At 45.0% G+C, this 20,794-nt stretch overlaps 1 protein-coding gene across 6 annotated transcripts in view; it reads left to right on the forward strand.

Moving 5' to 3' along the window:
• The first annotated feature begins 516 nt into the window (after positions 1-516).
• Positions 517-20,794, forward strand: part of LOC106608549 (TBC1 domain family member 14) — a 70,018-nt gene continuing 49,740 nt past the window's right edge. Inside the window, exons 1-3 of one of the 6 annotated variants that reach the window (XM_014206511.2) lie at positions 517-607; positions 965-1,137; positions 5,373-6,108. In XM_014206511.2, the coding sequence (XP_014061986.1) occupies positions 1,089-1,137; positions 5,373-6,108 (785 nt within the window). In that variant the 5' untranslated portion in view covers positions 517-607; positions 965-1,088. The other 5 variants (XM_045721492.1, XM_014206513.2, XM_014206512.2 and 2 more) reach the window with 5 other exon arrangements.

The raw sequence follows: 20,794 nt of genomic DNA on the forward strand, positions 1-20,794 counted from the left end.
TAGGGGATTTGATATTGGTGTAAAGACAGACACTTTCTCAAGGAGGCAGTATTCTGCAGAAATGAAAGTCCTTCCTGGTTCCACATTTACAATAGAGGGCTGACCGATACAGTAGTCCCAATGTTACAGCCTTGCTTACTGTATGGTCAAATATATTTAGAAAATGTACATGTTCTTGAATTTATGAACTGAAATAGACACATGATTTGGTCATGAAGTGATGCTGACTCTTAAATTATGGGTATCTGTAAAAGATTAAGTGAATGGAAAACCTATGTTATGGTATTTTCGATTACAGAGTAGCAGCCAACTAATCAAACAATACTCATGCAGAGAACACATCTTAACAAACCTGTTTCATTGTCACCTGGCTTTCTAGTATAATTCTAACAAGAATCATGCGATAAGGTTCCTGGACGAGTTGACCAGGCTACTTTGAAACTCTTGTACTGTTTCATGGATCGATAGGGACATTGGATGGAAACGATTATTTACGCCTTGACGACTGACAGGTGAATCCATCGATGCTGTAGTCTTTCTTGGCTCGATTACATTGCACTCTAGTCGGTGAGTTTATTTTAAAATGGCGGCTGAAGCACCAAGACAGGTATGTTATTACAAAGACTGGATAAACTTGCCTAGTGTATTTATTTAATTTTTACCTATACAAATTGTGTAGTTCTTTAGTACACTGTAACATTTTAACGAAATGATCAACTGTTCCATTTTGCTTGAGTATAGGAAAAGGGAAGCATATAAAACCGACGTATCAAAGAGACTTTGGCAAGTGCGCTAGCGAGTCGGTAGTCAAGTTTATATTTGTGACACTTTTAAGCCACAAAAATGCCACACTCGTACCGCTCGTATTTTGACCTGTTAATGCCGAATGAGATGTTTTGTGTGTGTGCCATTGAGTCTTCTAAAAGCGTACTTAACGGAGACCATTTCCTCTGTGAACGCCAAGCTACGCTGAGAGCGGAGGTGAGGGTGGGTTGCAGCAGCGCATCATCATCATCATCATCATCATCAGGACCACCCGAGGAGCCAACAGCAACCAGCCGCGTCGACAGCCCATCTGTAGCATCAACATGGCACATTCCACCGAGGGGACCAAAGACCGGAGAGGAAGCGAAAGTGGTACGTAGGCTGTTGTTGGAATTTGATTTAGGCTGGAAGTGGAGGTTGAGCAACAGGTGGCTGATGTAGCGGGCTATGCAAATGAGTAGCATATTTAATAAATAGGCATTATTATTGCCTATGACACACAATGCTGAACTAGGCAATGACAGTGCAGTTGCAAATGATCTGAAATTCATAATGATTGCCACTTACTGAACAGGATTGTCTAGTCTCTACTCATTACATCTCCATTGATAATGAGATGAAAGAACATTTTGCACTAGGTGTGTTCAGGGTGTGTTGAGGATTCACACTTGTCAAAATGAACAGGCCTAGACTCATTCAGTTTCACTGAGAGATGTTAAGTCTTCAGACTGTCCAGGATTGTCGTCTTCAGTGCAGTCACACTGTCAGTGTTGTGTGTACCAGAGATCCCTGTTTCATGGGTATGTATTATAATTACAGTATTTTGTTCTCTAGTAGATTTGCATAATTTTGCATGGTGACGAGGAAGTGTAGCGTCTAGTCTGTGTATTCTATCTCAAGCATTGTTATTTGTGTAGCCTGGTCATTGATAGTGTTCACATATATGCCATTTAGCAGAAGCTTTTTATCTGAAGTGACTTAGTCATGCGTGCATCCATTTTACGTATGGGTGGTCCCGGGAATCAAACCCACTACCCTGGCATTACAAGTGCCATGCTCTACCAACTGAGCGCCAAAGGATTTTCCTATTCATAAGTATGCAATGTCAATGTCTTACTGTGAAGTTATAACCAACACAGGAAACATGCTCGTACAACTTTCAGGAACTGTCGCAATCATTCACATGCAGGCCACCAGTAGTAGAAATTACCAAAGACATCTGTTCTTGTTTTGTTACTTTTACCCCTTTTTCTCCCCAATTTCGTGGTATCCAATTGGTAGTTAGTCTTGTCTCATTGCTGCAACTACCGTACGGTCTCGGGAGAGGTGAAGGTCGAGCCAAGCAAGCTGCACTGCTTCTTGACACAATGCCCACTTAACCTTGAAGCCAGCCGCACCAATGTGTTGAAGGAAACGCTGTACACCTGGCGACCATGTCAACGTGCACTGCGCCCGGCCCACCACAGGAGTTGCTAGTGCGCGATGGGACGAGGACGTACTTGCCGGCCAAACCCTCCCCTAACCCGGACGCTGGACCAATTGTGCGCCGCCCCATGGGTCTCTCAGTTGTGGTCGGCTGCGACAAAGCCTGGACTCGAACCAAGAATCTCTAGTGCCTTAGACCACTGCGCCACTTGGGAGGCCTCACCAAACACATCTTAAAAAAAAAAAAAAATACATTACAAAAAAAATTACCACCATGAGGAAATGACGAAGAAGTGCAATGTCATTTCAGTTTCTTACCGCTCGACCTCTCGGTGAACGTCCGGCTGGCTAAACAAACCGTTATCGTGATTAATGATGATCAATGTTGTCATGGCAACGGATGCAGATTATTATTATAATTTTTTTGGTCATTTTTTTCTTCTTCTTCTTTCCGGTGGCTGAGGGGTTTGGATAATAAAATAAGCACATGCTTCAGTAGCACAGCAACAACCTGTGTGTGACTCGCATGACAACGTCTGGATCAGGTTATAGCTGCATGGGGACTGTGACTGGGGCTTTAGGTGGGTTTAGTCTGTGGGAAATCACTGTTAAATTGGGTTTTATACATGTACTGAACTAAAATAAACACAATATGCAATCATTTCTAAGATTTTACTGAGTTACAGTTCATATAAGGAAATCAGTCAATTTAAATAATTTCATTAGGTCCTAATCTATGGATTTCACATGACTGGGAAAACAGATATGGGTCTGTTGGTCACAAATACCTTAAAAAAAGAAAAGTAGGGGTGTGGATCAGAAAACCAGTCAGTATCTGGTGTGACAACCATTTGCCTCATGCAGTGTGACACATCTCCTTCACATAGTTTATCAGGCTGTTGATTGTGGAATGTTGTCCCACTCCTCTTCAATGCCTGTGCAAAGTTGCAGGATATTGACGGGAACTGGAACACGCTATCCAACATGTCGATCCAGAGCATCCCAAACATGAGTGACATGTCTGGTGAGTATGCAGGCCATGGAAGAACTGGGACATTTTCAGCTTCCAGGAATTGTGTACAGATAATTGCGACAAATCTCTGGCAACAACACTGGTGGACATTCCTGCAGTCAGCATGCCAATTTCATGCTCCCTCAACTTGAGACATCTGTGGAATTGTGTTGTGTGACAAAACTGCACATTTTAGAGTGGCTTTTTATTGTCCCCAGCACAAGGTGCACCTGTGTAATGATCATGCGGTTTAATCAGCTTTTTGATATTATAAACCTGTCAGGTGGATGGATTATCTTGGCAAAGTAGAAATGCTCACTAACAGGGATGTTAATATGTGTGCTCAACATTTGAAAGGAATAAGCTTTTTGTGTGTATGGAACATTTCTGGGATCTTTTATTTCAGCTCATGAATCATGGGACCAACACTTTACATGTTGCGTTTTAATATTTTTTGTTCAGTATTCTCCCATGTTTTTCCTCTTCTCTGGTAGCACTTGGTGACTATTGCTTTGTGCCAGGGGCAGTGTATCTATCTACACATGCTCTCTTTCCACACACACACACACACACACACACACACACACACACACACTGGCGGCAGCAGCATAGTATCTCTTTCAGTTCTGCCCAGAGACCTTGAACTCTCCTCTGAACTGAGATATTTTCTCACACAGACAGTTTCCATCAGATCCATCTCCAAGCAGCATGTGGTGCAGCCAGTCGGGAAGCTCCACACACTGACTCGGCAGCACTGGAACTTTGCATGTCTGTGCCTCTTAAAAATCAAATCATTTTATTTGTCACATGTGCCGAATACAACCGGTGTAGACCTTAGAGTGGAATGCTTACTTACAAGCCCTTTCCAATGTAATTGTAGTTTTACTGTGGTCAAGTCAAAGGCTTTCTAGAAGCTTGTGTCAATGCAATACAAGCAAAGCACTGTCAGAACAAATTCACTCACTTACTGTTTTAAATTTTTTTGGGCAAATGCAGTTTTTGATTATTTCTAAGACTCCCATTAAATGCGATGATGCATGGGTTTCTGACAGTCTCCCTCCCCAGGGGTCTTCATTTCACCCTTTATTTCCCTCTCCTGGACCTCAACAGTAAGGTCCTTATACCCTTGACTCCCATACGGCCTTAGCCTAATTGCAGGGGCCCAGGCAGGCACACAGTACAGGATGCTCGTTCACGTTTTAGGCTACGTTTGTGGATTCATTTTCAGCCTGGTTACTGACCGGATCCTCTCTCACCTCCCTATACGTTTCTGCTCCATTGTTCCTGTTATCTGATGAGGTGTTGGTGGTGAGGGAGGAGGAGGTGGAGGTGGTGAGGGAGGTGGTGGAGAGGGAGGAGGAGGTGGTGAGGGGGGAGGAGGAGGAGGTGGTGAGGGAGGTGGTGGAGAGGGAGGTGGTGAGGTGGTGAGGGGAGGAGGTGGTGAGGTGGTGGTGGTGAGGGAGGAGGAGGAGGAGGAGGAGGTGGTGGTGGTGGTGAGGGAGGAGGTGGTGGTGAGGGAGGAGGAGGTGGTGGTGGTGAGGGTGGTGGTGGTGAGGAGTTGGTGGTGGTGAGGGGGGAGGAGTTGGTGGTGGTGGTGAGGGGGGAGGAGGTGAAGGTGGTGAGGGAGGAGGAGGAGGAGGTGGTGGTGGTGGTGAGGGAGGGAGGGAGGGAGGGGCGTGGGAGGTGTCTCCTACTTTCATGGGTAATATACTGTTCTGGGTCAGTGATTGGTCTGTGGATAACCTAATCCCTGTCTTAGACTCCTACTTTTTCTCAGTAGTTTGGTTAATGGAGCTTGACTTTTTAGCTCTACTGACCTGTCAAACCAAAGCCCTCAAAGTTAAATGGACCTCTAAGCCAGTTCCACTGCATTTTTTTCATTGTTCCCCTCTAATCAGGGACTGATTTAGACCTGGGACACCAGGTGTGTGCAATTAATTATCATGTAGAACAGAGAACCTGCACGGTCCGGTCTTTGTAGGGTGAGAGTTGAATATCCATGGCAAATGTTATTCGAAAATGATGTACTGAAAGAGAATATGTGGATATTAATGGCATTTTTGAAATGTAAAAATATTTGTTACAGGCCATCAACTATCACTGTACCATATCACAATACTATTATCACTACTAGTAGTGACTCTCGTCTATAATTCCTTGTTGCTTTCAGGTGCAGCTGGAGGTAACTTAATGGAGAACGGCACGGTCCACTCAGACAACCATAACCACCACCATGAGCACAGCAAGCCCCCCCTCATCCAGCACTCCCTGCACTATGGCAACCCCCAGCAGGGATCCGATGAGCAGGACCTGGACCAACACAGCCTAGCCTCCCAGGACTCTGGCATCCCTACCCTGGAGATCAACCACCCCGAGCACATCCACGCCCAACCAGGAGACTGTGGCCTTACCCTGGGTTCCAACCACAACGACCAGGGCCCTGCTACCCTCTCTCTAGACGAGTCTGGAGACAGCGCTGGCCTCCGCAAGTCCTCCACCTTCCCCCGCAGTGGCTATGACTCGGTGCGCCTCTTCAGCCCCGCCCCAAGGTCCGGCGCTGGCGGCGTGGGAGTCGTCACCACGGGGATGGGCGGCGTAGGAGGGGGAAACCTTAACCGCAGTGACGACATTTCGGTGTGCAGCGTGTCGAGCTTGAGCACGGAGCTCTCAGCCACGCTGTCTGCGTCCAACGAGGACATCCCGGACTTCATGGTCACCTCCGACTCTAGCGCCATCGTCACCCTGGAGACGGACGAGGGCGACGCCGCTCAATTCTCGGACGTCACTCTGTCGTCGTCGCCGGGCGGTGACATTGGAGGGGATCTGTGGAGCCCACGAGGGAGACAGCTGGGGTCAGAGGAGGGCAGGCCCAAGAGGCTGGGGCCACTGGCTAGCTTCTTCAACAGGTACGATGGAAGTTATCACTCTGTGTGATCTTTGACAGTCTATTTAGGTCTGTGTGCATAACTGAATTTTAAGCTCAGGTCTCCCATTGACATAAGGCTCGATTTAGGAGTGATTTTAGTTGCACGTGTACATAGGATTCAGTGCTTACAGTAAACACACGCTTCATCTTTTCTCTACAGCTATACCACACTATACCACACTATGACAAAAGAAGACATTGCTCAAGATTACTGTGAAAAACTCACAAAACGAGTACATACCTCTCCACACTCCCAGAGTCGAGTACAGTCAACTTGTCCTGTGTAAAGTGTATATGACATATGTAACATTTGATGGTTGAATGCATTCAGGCTTGAAGCCTCCAATGTGAACTGGTTAAAAGCAGAGCTGGTTCAGCTTTACTATGAATAACTTATTCCTGTACGCCCTGTGAAATTGTGCTTGACAGGTGATGGCATTGGAGTCACCTGTTTACCTACACCTAAACACACCCTGTAATTGGTCAGTCACGTTTAAAAAGAAAATATCGTCGCTAGGCACTCCAAGCATAGAAGTGAACACACACACACACACACCCAATATCTACATAGTCCTCTGTTAATGTTTGAAGGACCTTAAGTGTACCTGTACAAACCGTTCATTGTACCAGGTATGTTGGTAGGGTTGGATTAAAAGCCTGCACACTGTGATGATCCTTGTGACTATGGTTACCAGTAAACTACCTATAAGTCGCTCTGGATAAGTGCTTCTATCTACTACAAACTCATGGACACAGATATAAAAAAATGAATAAAATATATATCGATCGATATTTTTTTTATATTCCAAGTATACATTTCCAAAGCTACCATGGATTGTCATAGATTACTGAAGATTTTGGTAAATTACCGGTAGCTTTGCAAACCTACTTGTTACAGTGCGGGAATTGCACTGAGAAATAAAATACTAATTTAGATCACACAGTAGGATTTGATTAATCAATCTGGTTAAACTACACAGGTCCCACGTTTAGCTCCCTCCACTATACCCCAGTCACCTCTCTGCTTCCCTTCCAAATCGCAGGCATCAGACACTCAGCAGGTGCATTAGGCTCAGATGAACGAAGTGTGTGGGTTTTGGCTTCATCTATTTCGGGAGCTCAGAGGGGAAAAGGTAGTTTCCTCTGTACTCAAACTCTCTCCCATTCATCACATCTCACACTTCATCCTGTGATTCTCTCTCAATAGAAGGAGAGAGATAGAAATACGCTATGGAACAATATGGAACAGCACGTCAGAAATCAGCTCAATGTAATTCAACAATCAAGAATAGAATCAATCGCTTCTGGGAAAATTGGAAAACTCTAAACAAACAACACAGAGTTATCTATCCAAAATGTAGATGTATGGATAAACCACTTCTCCAATCTTTTTGGCTCTATAACAAACAGCAAAAACATATACATGATCAAATACTAATCTTAGAATCAACTATTAAAGACTACCAGAATTCACTGTATTCTCCAAATTTAGTCTGCATGCATAATTCTGCAAAAAATATCCTCCATGTACAACGTAAAACGCCAAATAATGCATACAGAACAGAATTAGGCCGATACCCGCTAATTTTGAAAATCCAGAATAGACTTTCAATTCTACAACCACCTAAAAGGAAGCGATTCCCAAACCTTCCATAAAGCCATTACCTACAGAGAGATGAACCTGGAGAAGAGTCCCCTAAGCAAGCTGGTCCTGGGGCTCTGTTCACAAACAGACCCCACAGAGCCCCAGGACAGCAACACAATTAGACCCAACCAAATCATGAGAAAACAAAAAGATAATTACTTGACACATTGGAAAGAATTAACAAAAAAACTGAGCAAACTAGAATGCTGTTTGGCCCTAAACAGAGAGTACACAGTGGCAGAATACCTGACCACTGTGACTGACTCAAAATTTAAGGAAAGCTTTGACTGTAAGGACTATTGAGAGAGGCTGCCGTAGGCAGACCTGGCTCTCAAGAAGACAGGCTATGTACACACTGCCCCTAAAATGAGGTGGAAACTGAGCTGCACTTCCTAACCTATATACAGGGGGTACCGGTACAGAGTCAATGTGCAGGCTATATACAGGGGGTACCGGTACAGAGTCAATGTACAGGCTATATACAGGGGGTACTGGTACAGAGTCAATGTGCAGGCTATATACAGGGGGTACAGGTACAGAGTCAATGTGCAGGCTATATACAGGGGGTACCGGTACAGAGTCAATGTGGAGGCTATATACAGGGGCTACCGGTACAGAGTCAATGTGCAGGCTATATACGGGGGTACCGGTACAGAGTCAATGTGGACGCTATATACGGGGGTACCGGTACAGAGTCAATGTGCAGGCTATATACGGGGGTACCGGTACAGAGTCAATGTGCAGGCTATATACGGGGGTACCGGTACAGAGTCAATGTGCAGGCTATATACGGGGTACCGGTACAGAGTCAATGTGCAGGCTATATACGGGGGTACCGGTACAGAGTCAATGTGCAGGCTATATCGGGGGTACCGGTACAGAGTCAATGTGCAGGCTATATACGGGGGTACCGGTACAGAGTCAATGTGCAGGCTATATACAGGGGGTACCGGTACCGAGTCAATGTGCAGGCTATATACGGGGGTACCGGTACAGAGTCAATGTGCAGGCTATATACGGGGGTACCGGTACAGAGTCAATGTGCAGGCTATATACGGGGGTACCGGTACAGAGTCAATGTGGAGGCTATATACGGGGGTACCGGTACAGAGTCAATGTGCAGGCTATATACGGGGTACCGGTACAGAGTCAATGTGGACGCTATATACGGGGGTACCGGTACAGAGTCAATGTGGAGGCTATATACGGGGGTACCGGTACAGAGTCAATGTGCAGGCTATATACAGGGGGTACCGGTACAGAGTCAATGTGGAGGCTATATACGGGGGTACCGGTACAGAGTCAATGTGCAGGCTATATACGGGGGTACCGGTACAGAGTCAATGTGCAGGCTATATACGGGGGTACCGGTACAGAGTCAATGTGGACGCTATATACGGGGGTACCGGTACAGAGTCAATGTGGAGGCTATATACGGGGGTACCGGTACAGAGTCAATGTGCGGGGGCACCGGTTTGTCGCGTTAAAGTGACTATGCATAGATGGTAACAAGAGAGTAGCAGCGGTGTAAAAGAGGGGGGGAGAATGTAAATAGTCTGGGTAGCCATTTGAATAGCTGTTCAGGAGTCATACCTTGGGGGTAGAAGCTGTTAACCTCTATGGGCTAGGTGGGACGCAGGCGTCCCACCCGTGGTGCACTCCATCAACAGCAGGTGCATTTCAAGAGCGGCAAATTTGAATCCAAATAAATGTCAAAATTCAAATTTTTCAAACATACAACTATTTTACACCCTTTGAAAGATAAACATCTCCTTAATCTAACCACGTTTTACGATTTCAAAAAGGTTTTACGGCGAAAGCATACATTTAGAGTATGTTAGGACAGTACATTTACAAGAGTTGTGTGTAATGTTTTGTCAATTCAAAGACAGGGTCACCAAAACCATAAAACCAGCTAAAATGATGCACTAACCTTTTACAATCTCCATCAGATGACACTCCTAGGACATTATGTTAGACAATGCATGCATTTTTAGTTCTATCAAGTTTATATTTATATCCAAAAACAGCGTTTTACTATGGCATTGATGTTGAGGAAATCGTTTCCCTCCAATAACCGGCAGTCAAGTCAGCATCACAAATTAAATAATTAGAAAACATTGGTAAAATATTATATTGTCATTTAAAGAATTATAGATTTACATCTCTTCAACGCAATCAACTTGCCAGATTTAAAAATAACCTTACTGGGAAATCACACTTTGCACTAATCTGAGCACTGCGCCCAGAAAAATACGCGTTGCGATACAGACTAGTCGTCATGTTGGGGAGATCTAAAATCGAAAATACTATGTAAATAATCCATTACCTTTGATTCTCTTCATCAGATGTCACTTCCAGGTATCACAGGTCCATAACGAATGTAGTTTTGTTCAAAAAAGCTCATCATTTATGTCCAAAAATCTCCGTCTTGTTAGCACATGATCTAAGCCCGCCGGACTTCACTTCATGAACGAGGGGAAAAAATATATTTACGTTCGTTCAAACATGTCAAACGTTGTATAGCATAAATCATTAGGGCCTTTTTTAACCAGAACATGAATAATATTCAAGGTGGACGAATGCATTCTCTTTTATAACGTATTGGAACGAGGGTACCCAACATGAACTCGCGCGCCAGGTGTCTAATGGGCCATCATCGTTCCATGGCTCTTGTTCGGTCAGATCTCCCTCCAGAAGACTCAAAACACTTTGTAAAGGCTGGTGACATCTAGTGGAAGCAATAGGAAGTGCCAAAATATTCCTCAGCCCCTGTGTTTTTCAATGGCATAGGTTTAAAGGTAATACAACACATCAGGTATCCACTTCCTGTCAGAAAATGTCTCAGGGTTTTGCCTGCCAAATGAGTTCTGTTATACTCACAGACACCATTCAAACAGTTTTAGAAACTTTAGAGTGTTTTCTATCCATATATAATAAGTATATGCATATTCTAGTTACTGGGTAGGATTAGTAACCAGATTAAATCGGGTAATTTTTTTTTATCCAGCCGTGCAAATACTGCCCCCTAGCCCCAACAGGTTAAGACTTTTGGACCTAGACTATATTTGTTTATTTTCCCTTTTTTATTTCAACTATTTGAACATCATTACAACACTGTGTATATAGCCATAATGACATTTGACATGTCTCTAATTCCTTAAACTTTTGAGTCATTTTTATTATCTATTTCACTTGCTTTGGCAATGTAAACATATGTTTCCCCAGCTAATAAGGCCTGTTTGACTTGAGAGACACACACACCCAGATGTATCCCAGCCTATCCCACTCTAATCCATTCAGCACATTTAAATGAGATCTCCCCATGTGCCAACAATAGCTGCCTTCCAAGTGTGAACAGATCAATTTACATACAGTTTGTTTTGTATGCCTCCCTCTGTAGTGTAATAATGGGTTTCAGGCCTATTTAAAATGACTCGGTGTATGGTCCTATGGCCATTGATTGCATTATCATCATAACCTAGTTTGAAGTGTTAAACGGCTGGTTTCACACCCCTCGATCACAACAGCCAGTTTGGTATTTTCACTTCCTCTCACTCTGTTGCTAGTTCCCCTTCTCTCCACAGACCTGTTTTCCTCAACTCTCTGAGTAGCCCTGTTCTCTCTACTGGGGAGATTTCCCTTGCTCTGCTGCTCCCTCGGATCGTTTACTCTGTGTTCTCTCTCACTCTCACTCTCACTCACACTCACTCACAGGGCTTTGTTGGCATGGGAAACATATGGTCACATTGCCAAAACAAGTGAAATAAATAATAAACTCTCTCTGTTTACGCTGGCACATTCTTTCTTATCCCTCCCCTTTGCTCAGTCAAACTCCTTTACTCTGAAGGCAGGGTGGTGGCAGAGTGGGCTGTGGTTAAGAGTGGGCTGTGGTTAAGGATCTCTGACACAGAACACGCTCAACACGGGTTACGTCTCAGATGTGGCTGCCTCTATCCCTCTCGCTTTATTCTGCTGGATACAACTATGAACGTCGGGCTTGACTGAATGAGAGGAACTGCTTCATATCAAAGAGTTGTCTTTCTCTCTGGGTTTCTGAGAGAGAACTGTCCTGCCCTCACTGAGGATCTGAACACTGGACAGTGGACAGGTTGTTCTGCTTTGGCATTGAGGATTGTGTTTGTTGTGGATAAACACACTGACAGGATGGCTACCCCTTCACTGCTTCTCTTCATTGACAGGTCTGTATGTATGAAAGGGTTTTTCTGACCTTGCCTGCTTGTCTATACTGTATACATATTGCCTTTAAAGTGGTACAGCATAAGTGCTGTTGTTGGCTCACCATTTAAAGAAGAAGATTGTGGCCAAGCTATAGGAGGAGAAATACTGAAGTATTGGCGCAGGTACAGCCGACTATCACTAGCTAACGTTAACTACCTAGCAAAAATAACTTGTATACTGGTCCTGGAGGGGTAGGCAGCCCTGGTCCTGGAGGGGTAGGCAGCCCTGGTCCTGGAGGGGTAGGCAGCCCTGGTCCTGGAGGGGTAGGCAGCCCTGGTCCTGGAGGGGTAGGCAGCCCTGGTCCTGGAGGGGTAGGCAGCCCTGGTCCTGGAGGGGTAGGCAGCCCTGGTCCTGGAGGGGTAGGCAGCCCTGGTCCTGGAGGGGTAGGCAGCCCTGGTCCTGGAGGGGTAGGCAGCCCTGGTCCTGGAGGGGTAGACAACCCTGGTCCTGGAGGGGTAGGCAGCCCTGGTCCTGGAGGGGTAGGCAGCCCTGGTCCTGGAGGGGTAGGCAGCCCTGGTCCTGGAGGGGTAGGCAGCCCTGGTCCTGGAGGGGTAGGCAGCCCTGGTCCTGGAGGGCCACAGCCACGTCATGTTTTGGATTGAACCAACCAGGAAGACCAGGGGTGTTGAATTTAGGAAATCACTAAACTGATCAATTAGCCCAGTTGGTCAGGTGTGGTGCCTAGTTGGAACAAAACCCTGCAGTACCTGCGGGGCACTCCAGGAACATTTTGCCTATCCCTGCTCTACAGAATCGACCCCCCCATCCCTAACAGGACAGTATCAAGGTTGCTCTGTGAAGGTTTCCCATCAGCACCCAGCTCCGCACTCCAGCCCCTCACCTGTCAAGTTCTTTCATCACAGCAGTAGTATCATGGGGTTACTGCAGTTCAAGACTTGGTGTAGTGCTTAGCTCCCTTCTTTACTAATTGATTCATTTTCCCTTCAGGAAGGTAGGTAGGTGATTGAGAACAAATTATTTTTTTAAATAAAAAAAAATATATATTTAAATGTAACCTTTTATTTAACTAGGCAAGTCAATTAAGAACATATTCTTATTTACAATGACGGCCTACCTCGGCCAAACCCGGACGACGCTGGGCCAATTGTGTGCCGCCCTATGGGACTCCCAATCACGGCCGGATGTGATGCAGCCTGGATTCGAATCTAATCTAGCCTTAGATGCAGCAAGCCCGGGCAATTTTTATTTTTTTATCCTTGTTTTGTTGTTGTGTCAATAATCAAATTCCCATATGGTAGATATTTCCTTATTCAAATGACGGGGTTTCGTGTGTGTGTGTGTGTGTGTTTGCCGGTCGCAGTGTTTGGGTTGATTTGAGAGATTCCTGCATCACGTTGTCATACAGGTTCCCTGACAGCTGAGGAAATGGGGTCTAGAGCTATACTCTTCTAAAATGAGTGACAAAGCAAAAAGTGTTTTACAGTTTAAAAACAATAAAACAACATAACTGATATCACATTTACATAAGTATTCAGACACTTTACTCAGTACTTTGTTGAAGAACATTTGGCAGCGAATACAGCCTTGAGTCTTCTTGGGTATGACGCTAAAAGCTTGGCACACATGTATTTAGGGAGTTTCTCCCATTCTTCTCTGCTCAGGTCTCTCCAGAGATGTTCAAGTCCGGACTCTGGCTGGGCCATTCAAGGACATTCAGAGACTTGTCCATAAGCCACTCCTGCGCTGTCTTGGCTGTGTGCTTAGGGTTGTTGTCCTGTTGGAAGGTGAATCTTCGCCCCAGTCTGAGGTCCTGAGCGCTCTGGAGCAGGTTTTCATCAAAGATCTTTCTGTACTTTGCTCAGTTCATCTTTGCCTCGATCCTGACTAGTCTCCCAGTCCCTGCCGCTGAATAACATCCCCACAGCATGATTCAGCCAAAACCATGTCTTTTGGCAAACTCCAAGATGGCTGTCATCTGCCTTTTACTGAGGAGTGGCTTCGGTCTGGCCACTCTACCATAAAGGCCTGATTGGTGGAGTGCTGCAGAGATGGTTGTCCCATCTCCACAGAGGAACTCTAGAGCTCTGTCAGAGTGACCATCGGGTTCTTGGTCACCCCCTTGATCAAGGCCCTTCTCCCCCGATTGCTCAGTTTGGCCGGGCGGCCAGCTCTAGGAGGAGTCTTGGTGGTTCCAAACTTCTTCCGTATAAGAATGATGGAGGCTACTGTGTTCTTGGGGACCTTCAATGCTGCAGAAATGTTTTGGTACCCTTCCCCAGATCTGTGCCTCGACCCAATCCTGTCTCGGAGCTCTACAGACAATTCCTTTGACCTCATGGCTTGGTTGTTGCTCTGACATGGTACTGTCAACTGTGGGACCTTATATAGACAGGTGTGTGTGCCTTTCCAAATCATGTCAATCAATTGAATTTACCACAGGTGGACTCCAATGAAGTTGTAGAAACATCTCAAGGATGATCAATGGAAACCTGAAGCACCTGAGCTCAATTTAGAGTCTCTTTGCAAAGGGTCTGAATACTTATGTAAATTAGGTATTTCTCTTTTTGTAGTTTTAATACATTTCTAAAAACCTGTTTTCGCTTTGTTATTATGGGGTATTGTGTGTAGATTGCCGAGGATTTTGTATTTAATTCATTTTAGATTAAAGCTGTAACATAACAATGTGGAAAAAGTCAAGGGGTCTGAATACTTTCCGAAGGTACTATATACAAGTGATATGATACACAATATTATATACATTTACACAGTACCAGTCAAAATTTTGACACACCTACTCATTCAACTGTTTTTATTTTTTACAATTTTCTACATTGAAGTATACTAGACTAGGTTGGGTGATTGTGGAGGCCAGGTCATTTAATGCAGCACTCCATCACGCTCCTTCTTGGTCAAATAGCCCTTACGCAGCCTGGAGGTATTGGGTTATTGTCCAGGCGAAAAACAAATAATAGTCCCTCTTAGCGCAAACCAGATGGGATGGCGTATCGCAGCAGAATGCTGTGGTAGCCATGCTGGTTAAGTGTGCCTTGAATTCTAAATAAATCACAGACCGTGTCACCAGCAAAGCACCATCACACCTCCTCCTCCGTGCTTCACGGTTGGAACCTCGGCGTCTCACAAAGACACAGCGGTTGGAACCCAAAATCTCAAATATGGACTCATCAGACCAAAGGACAGATTTCCACCAGTCTAATGCCCATTGCTGGTGTTTCTTGGCCCAAGCAAGTCTCTTCTTATTATTGGTGTCCTTTAGTTGTGGTTTCTTTACAGCAAATTCAACCATGAAGGACTGATTGATGCAGTCACCTCTGAACAGTTGATGTTGAGATGTGTCTGTTCCTTGAACTCTGTCAAGCATTTATTTGGGCTGCAATGTCTAAGGCTAGTTTCACCATTGATGGTTTTTGCGACTGTACTTGAAGAAACTTTCAAAGTTCTTGAAATTATTCGTATTGACTGACCTTCATGTCTTGAAGTAATGATGGACTGTCGTTTCTCTTCTTATTTGAGCTGTTCTTGCCATAATATGGACTTGGTCTTTTACCAAATAGGGCTATCTTCTGTATAACACCCCTACCTTATCACAACACAACTGATTGGGTCAAACGCATAAAAATTCCACAAATACATTTTTAACTAGGCACACCTGTTAATTGAAATGCATTCCAGGTGACTACCTCATGAAGCTGGTTGAGAGGATGCCAGGAGTGTGCAAAGCCGTGGCTACTTTGAAGAATCTCAAATAAAATATTTAACTTTTTTTTTTGTAATACTTTTTAAAGTTACTACATGATTCCATGTGTGTTATTTCATAGTTTTGATGTCTTCACTATTATTAAACAATGTAGGTAATAGTACAAATAAAGGAAAAACCCCATGGATGAGTAGGTGTTCTAGAACTTTTGACCAGTAGTGGAGGTGTACTTCTGGTGTTCTCTCTCTCTGGTCAAGTAATCACTGAGGAGCTGCCTGGTGCGTTGTTACTGTATCAGTGGCTGCAGGGCCTGGTGCGTTGTTACTGTATCAGTGGCTGCCGGGCCTGGTGCGTTGTTGCTGTATCAGTGGCTGCCGGGCCTGGTGCGTTGTTACTGTATCTGTGGCTGCCGGGCCTGGTGCGTTGTTACTGTATCAGTGGCTGCAGGGCCTGGTGCGTTGTTACTGTATCAGTGGCTGCAGGGCCTGGTGCGTTGTTGCTGTATCAGTGGCTGCAGGGCCTGGTGCGTTGTTACTGTATCAGTGGCTGCAGGGCCTGGTGCGTTGTTACTGTATCAGTGGCTGCAGGGCCTGGTGCGTTGGTACTGTATCAGTGGCTGCAGGGCCTGGTGCGTTGGTACTGTATCAGTGGCTGCCGGGCCTGGTGCGTTGCTATATTTTTATTGGCCTTATGTTTGGGAACAAGTGGGCATGCTGCTGTACATCCCCTGGTGCAGGTTGCTGTTCCGTCCACACAGCCCCTGGTGCATGTTGCTGTTCCGTCCACACAGCCCCTGGTGCATGTTGCTGTTCCGTCCACACAGCCCCTGGTGCATGTTGCTGATCCGTCCACACAGCCCCTGGTGCATGTTGCTGTTCCGTCCACACAGCCCCTGGTGCATGTTGCTGTTCCGTCCACACAGACCCTGATGCACGTTGCTGTTCCGTCCACACAGCCCCTGGTGCATGTTGCTGTTCCGTCCACACAGCCCCTGGTGCATGTTGCTGTTCCGTCCACACAGACCCTGATGCACGTTGCTGTTCCGTCCACACAGACCCTGGTGCATGTTGCTGTTCCGTCCACACAGCCCCTGGTGCATGTTGCTGTTCCGTCCACACAGACCCTGATGCACGTTGCTGTTCCGTCCACACAGACCCTGGTGCATGTTGCTGTTCCGTCCACACAGCCCCTGGTGCATGTTGCTGTTCCGTCCACACAGCCCCTGGTGCATGTTGCTGTTCCGTCCACACAGACCCTGATGCACGTTGCTGTTCCGTCCACACAGCCCCTGGTGCATGTTGCTGTTCCGTCCACACAGCCCCTGGTGCATGTTGCTGTTCCGTCCACACAGCCCCTGATGCACGTTGCTGTTCGTCCACACAGACCCTGGTGCATGTTGCTGTTCCGTCCACACAGCCCCTGGTGCATGTTGCTGTTCCTTCCACACAGACCCTGATGCACGTTGCTGTTCCGTCCACACAGCCCCTGGTGCATGTTGCTGTTCCTTCCACACAGCCCCTGGTGCATGTTGCTGTTCCTTCCACACAGCCCCTGGTGCATGTTGCTGTTCCGTCCACACAGCCCCTGGTGCATGTTGCTGTTCCTTCCACACAGCCCCTGGTGCATGTTGCTGTTCCGTCCACACAGCCCCCCTGGTGCACGTTGCTGTTCTGTCCACACAGCCCCTGGTGCATGTTGCTGTTCTGTCCACACCTCTTTCTGATATTTAACCAGGATGAGGTCCAGCGAGGAAAAGAAGAGGGTTGTGTAATAATATTGGTCAAGATGAGAAACGAATATAAAAGTTAGACAGATCCAATGTACACAGCCATTAGGCTTTCTTCATTCTGGGAATATATTGTTTTTAAATGTTTTCGTTTTTTTACTGCCACCTTTTTGTCATCACATCGACCACCTTGTCAAATTTCTTCTATTGCTTGCTTGCATTACTTCAGTTGCTGTCACTGAGGCAGAATGGAAAACATGTTTGAAGTATTTGGCATGAAGGTGACACGTGCCCTCATTGCGAAGGTGCGTTCGTGCGTCACAAAACATGTTTCATGATAAGGCATGATCAGTTTGGAGGAACATTTTTTGCATACTGGCGATACATAGGCACCTCACCTGCCTTTTATCTACACTGAAATAATATTAACGCAACATGTAAGGTGTTGGTCCCATGTTTCATGACCTGAAATATAAGATCCCAGAAAATTTCCAAAAAGCTTATTTCTCTCAAATATTTGGCACAAATTTTGTTTACATCCCTGTTAGTGAACATTTCTCCTTTGCCAAGATAATCCATCCACCTGACCGGTGTGGCATATCAAGAAGCTGACTAAATTCAACCGCATGATCGTTACACAGGTGCACCTTGTGCTGTGGACAATAAAACGCCACTCTAAAATTCGCAATTTTGTCACAGAATAACAGAGATGTCTCAAGTTTTGAAGGGAGTGTGCAATTGGCATGCTGACTGTAGGAATGTCCACCAGAGCTGTTGCCAGAGAATGTTATCTTAATTTCTCTACCATAAATCACCTCCAACGTCATTTTAGAGAATTTGGCAGTACGCCCAACCAGCCTCACAACCAGCATCTTCACATCCGGCATCTTCACCTGCGGGATCGTCCGAGGGGGTGGGAGTGCTGAGGAGTATTTCCGTCTGTAATAAAGCCCTTTTGTGGGGAACAACTCATTCTGATTAGCTGGTGGGTTGGCCTATGCCCTCCCAGGCCCACCCACGGCTGAGCCCCTGCCCAGTCATGTGAAATCCATAGATTAGGGCCGTAATTTATTTCTATTGACTGATTTCCTTTATATGAACTGTAACTCAGTAAAATCTTCACTTGGGCAACTGGAGTTACCTATTTCACAAAAGTGCAGAATGTTCAGGTTCAAACAATGCCTGGCAGCAGGTAGTCTAGGGGTTAAGACTGTTGGCCAGTAACTAAAAAGTCCCTGGTTCGAATCCCCAAGCTGGCAAGGTGATCAACATATGCCGTTCTGCCCTTGAGCAAGGCAGTTAAACCCCCCAGCGCCGACGACATAGATATCTATTAAGGCAGCCCTTCACACCTCCCTGATTCAGAGGTTTCTTTCTATTTTTCTTCTCTATATAGCCTGGTTAACTAACCAGACTGGGAAGTCAAACAATGGTGACCACTGGTAGGTCTAGTTAAGCTAACCAAGCTAGCTTTTAGAGACCGTTTCAGATATTCAGATATAGACTACAGTTTTGAGTTAGTTGTGAAAGCCAGAATGACCGGTGCCAATGATAATCCATTTCTATGCCTCTCATCCACTTCATTGCTTTTTCTCTCCTGCCTTTTTAAGAAGAAGCAGGTCCCTCTTCTTTTATGTAACGATGAAGGTCATCTGAATGTCATTGTAGGTTACTTTGAACTGGCTATAAGTTCTGTTTGTCTAGTGCAGTTATTTTTTTTTGTTGCAGTGTGCTTTGAAGTAGACTGAGATTGTTTGAAGCCAGACCAACTACTCATTGGCTAGTTCCTGGTCTTGTTGGTCTTGGCAACCATTAGGCAGGTTCAAGGGTACACATCTAGACACTTCGATAGGCCGGAAAAGTAGGTAGACATTTCACAACGGGAAGAAGCAAGCCCCTGTCCTGCATCTCTACGTTTGAAGCCATTTGAGACTGGTTCCATTAGGGTGGGTCAGGGGTCAAACCGGTCATATCAAACAGCTGTCTTTCTCTCACCGGTATCCTCCAGAGTCTCTCGGTTGATATACTGACCAACAGGTTATGGTGTACCTCACTCTGCGGTTTTGATTCAATCATCGACACAGTTTGCCAGCTGTCTGTTGCTCTCTGTGTGAGTGTCAGGGGGCAGGTAATGATTATTGGATATGTGGTCAATGACGTGCCACAAAGTAATGCTTTGTTACAGTGAATTTGAGTGTGTCCTAACATGACCTTTCCAGAGTTAGGGTGCTGTATGACTAGTGGATTCATTATTCATTAAACATTTTATTTAACTAGGCAGGTCAGTTAAGAACAAATTCTTATTTACAATGACGGCCTAGGAACAGGGACAGAACGACATATTTTTACCTTATCGGCTCAGGGATTTGATCTAGCAACCTTTCGGTTACTGGCCCAACGCTCTAACCACTAGGCTACCTACCGCCCTAATATTCCTTATTCATAATATACTTTCTGGGTTGGTCATTTGTGCTCATAGTAACTTAGTCATCAATTTCACTTAAAAGGACTTGTGTCACGAACTAAACAATTAAAAAAAAAAAAAAAAAACATTTTTTATCCAGTGTTTTATCCGGAATTGCTTTTCACTCTGACTCCAGTGATGATTATAAAGGTTCTGCTTTCTAACCATTGGTAGTAACTTACCGGTCTGATAGCACTTTGGCTAGCAGAAAAGAGAAGCTCACTCCACCAGAAAACAGGAAATGAACTGGATGGCATCATGCCATTTTATAGGCTGTTCTCACCTCTATTAACGACAAGGAAATTGGCTCTTTTCACTCTCGGTTCCAGTTTCTTTTGTTATTTTTTTGTTATTGAAGCCAGCCATTGTCTCTTTGTGTATCCTGAAGCACTATGTTGATGGTGAAATGAAAAAGCTAAGTGCAGTATTATTAAAGGATATGAAGACCACTTGAAAGTGAACCGTTATTATAGAGATTTGCGTTTTGGTTCTAAATGTCATCTAGCCCAGCTAAACATACTGTTCTGACTGTCCTTCTCTTAGCCTATTAGAACGTTTTATCCAGTCGGCAGTACTTGGTACTACAAACTAGAGGTTGATATACCGATTATTGGAGGACCAAAAAACCGATACCGATTAATCGTCCGATTTTAATTTATTTATTTGTAATAATGACAATTACAACAATACTGAATGAACACTTTTTTTTATTTTAACTTAATATAATACATCAATAAATCAATTTAGCCTCAAATAAATAATGAAACATGTTCAATTTGGTTTAAATAATGCAAAAACAAAGTGTTTGGAGAAGAAAGTAAAAGTGCAATATATGCCATGTAAGAAAGTTAACGTTTATGTTCCTTGCTCAGAACATGAGAACATATGAAAGCTGGTGGTTCCTTTTAACATG

Source organism: Salmo salar, chromosome ssa07 (assembly GCF_905237065.1).
Source record: "Salmo salar chromosome ssa07, Ssal_v3.1, whole genome shotgun sequence".
Taxonomy (NCBI): Eukaryota; Metazoa; Chordata; class Actinopteri; order Salmoniformes; family Salmonidae; genus Salmo; species Salmo salar.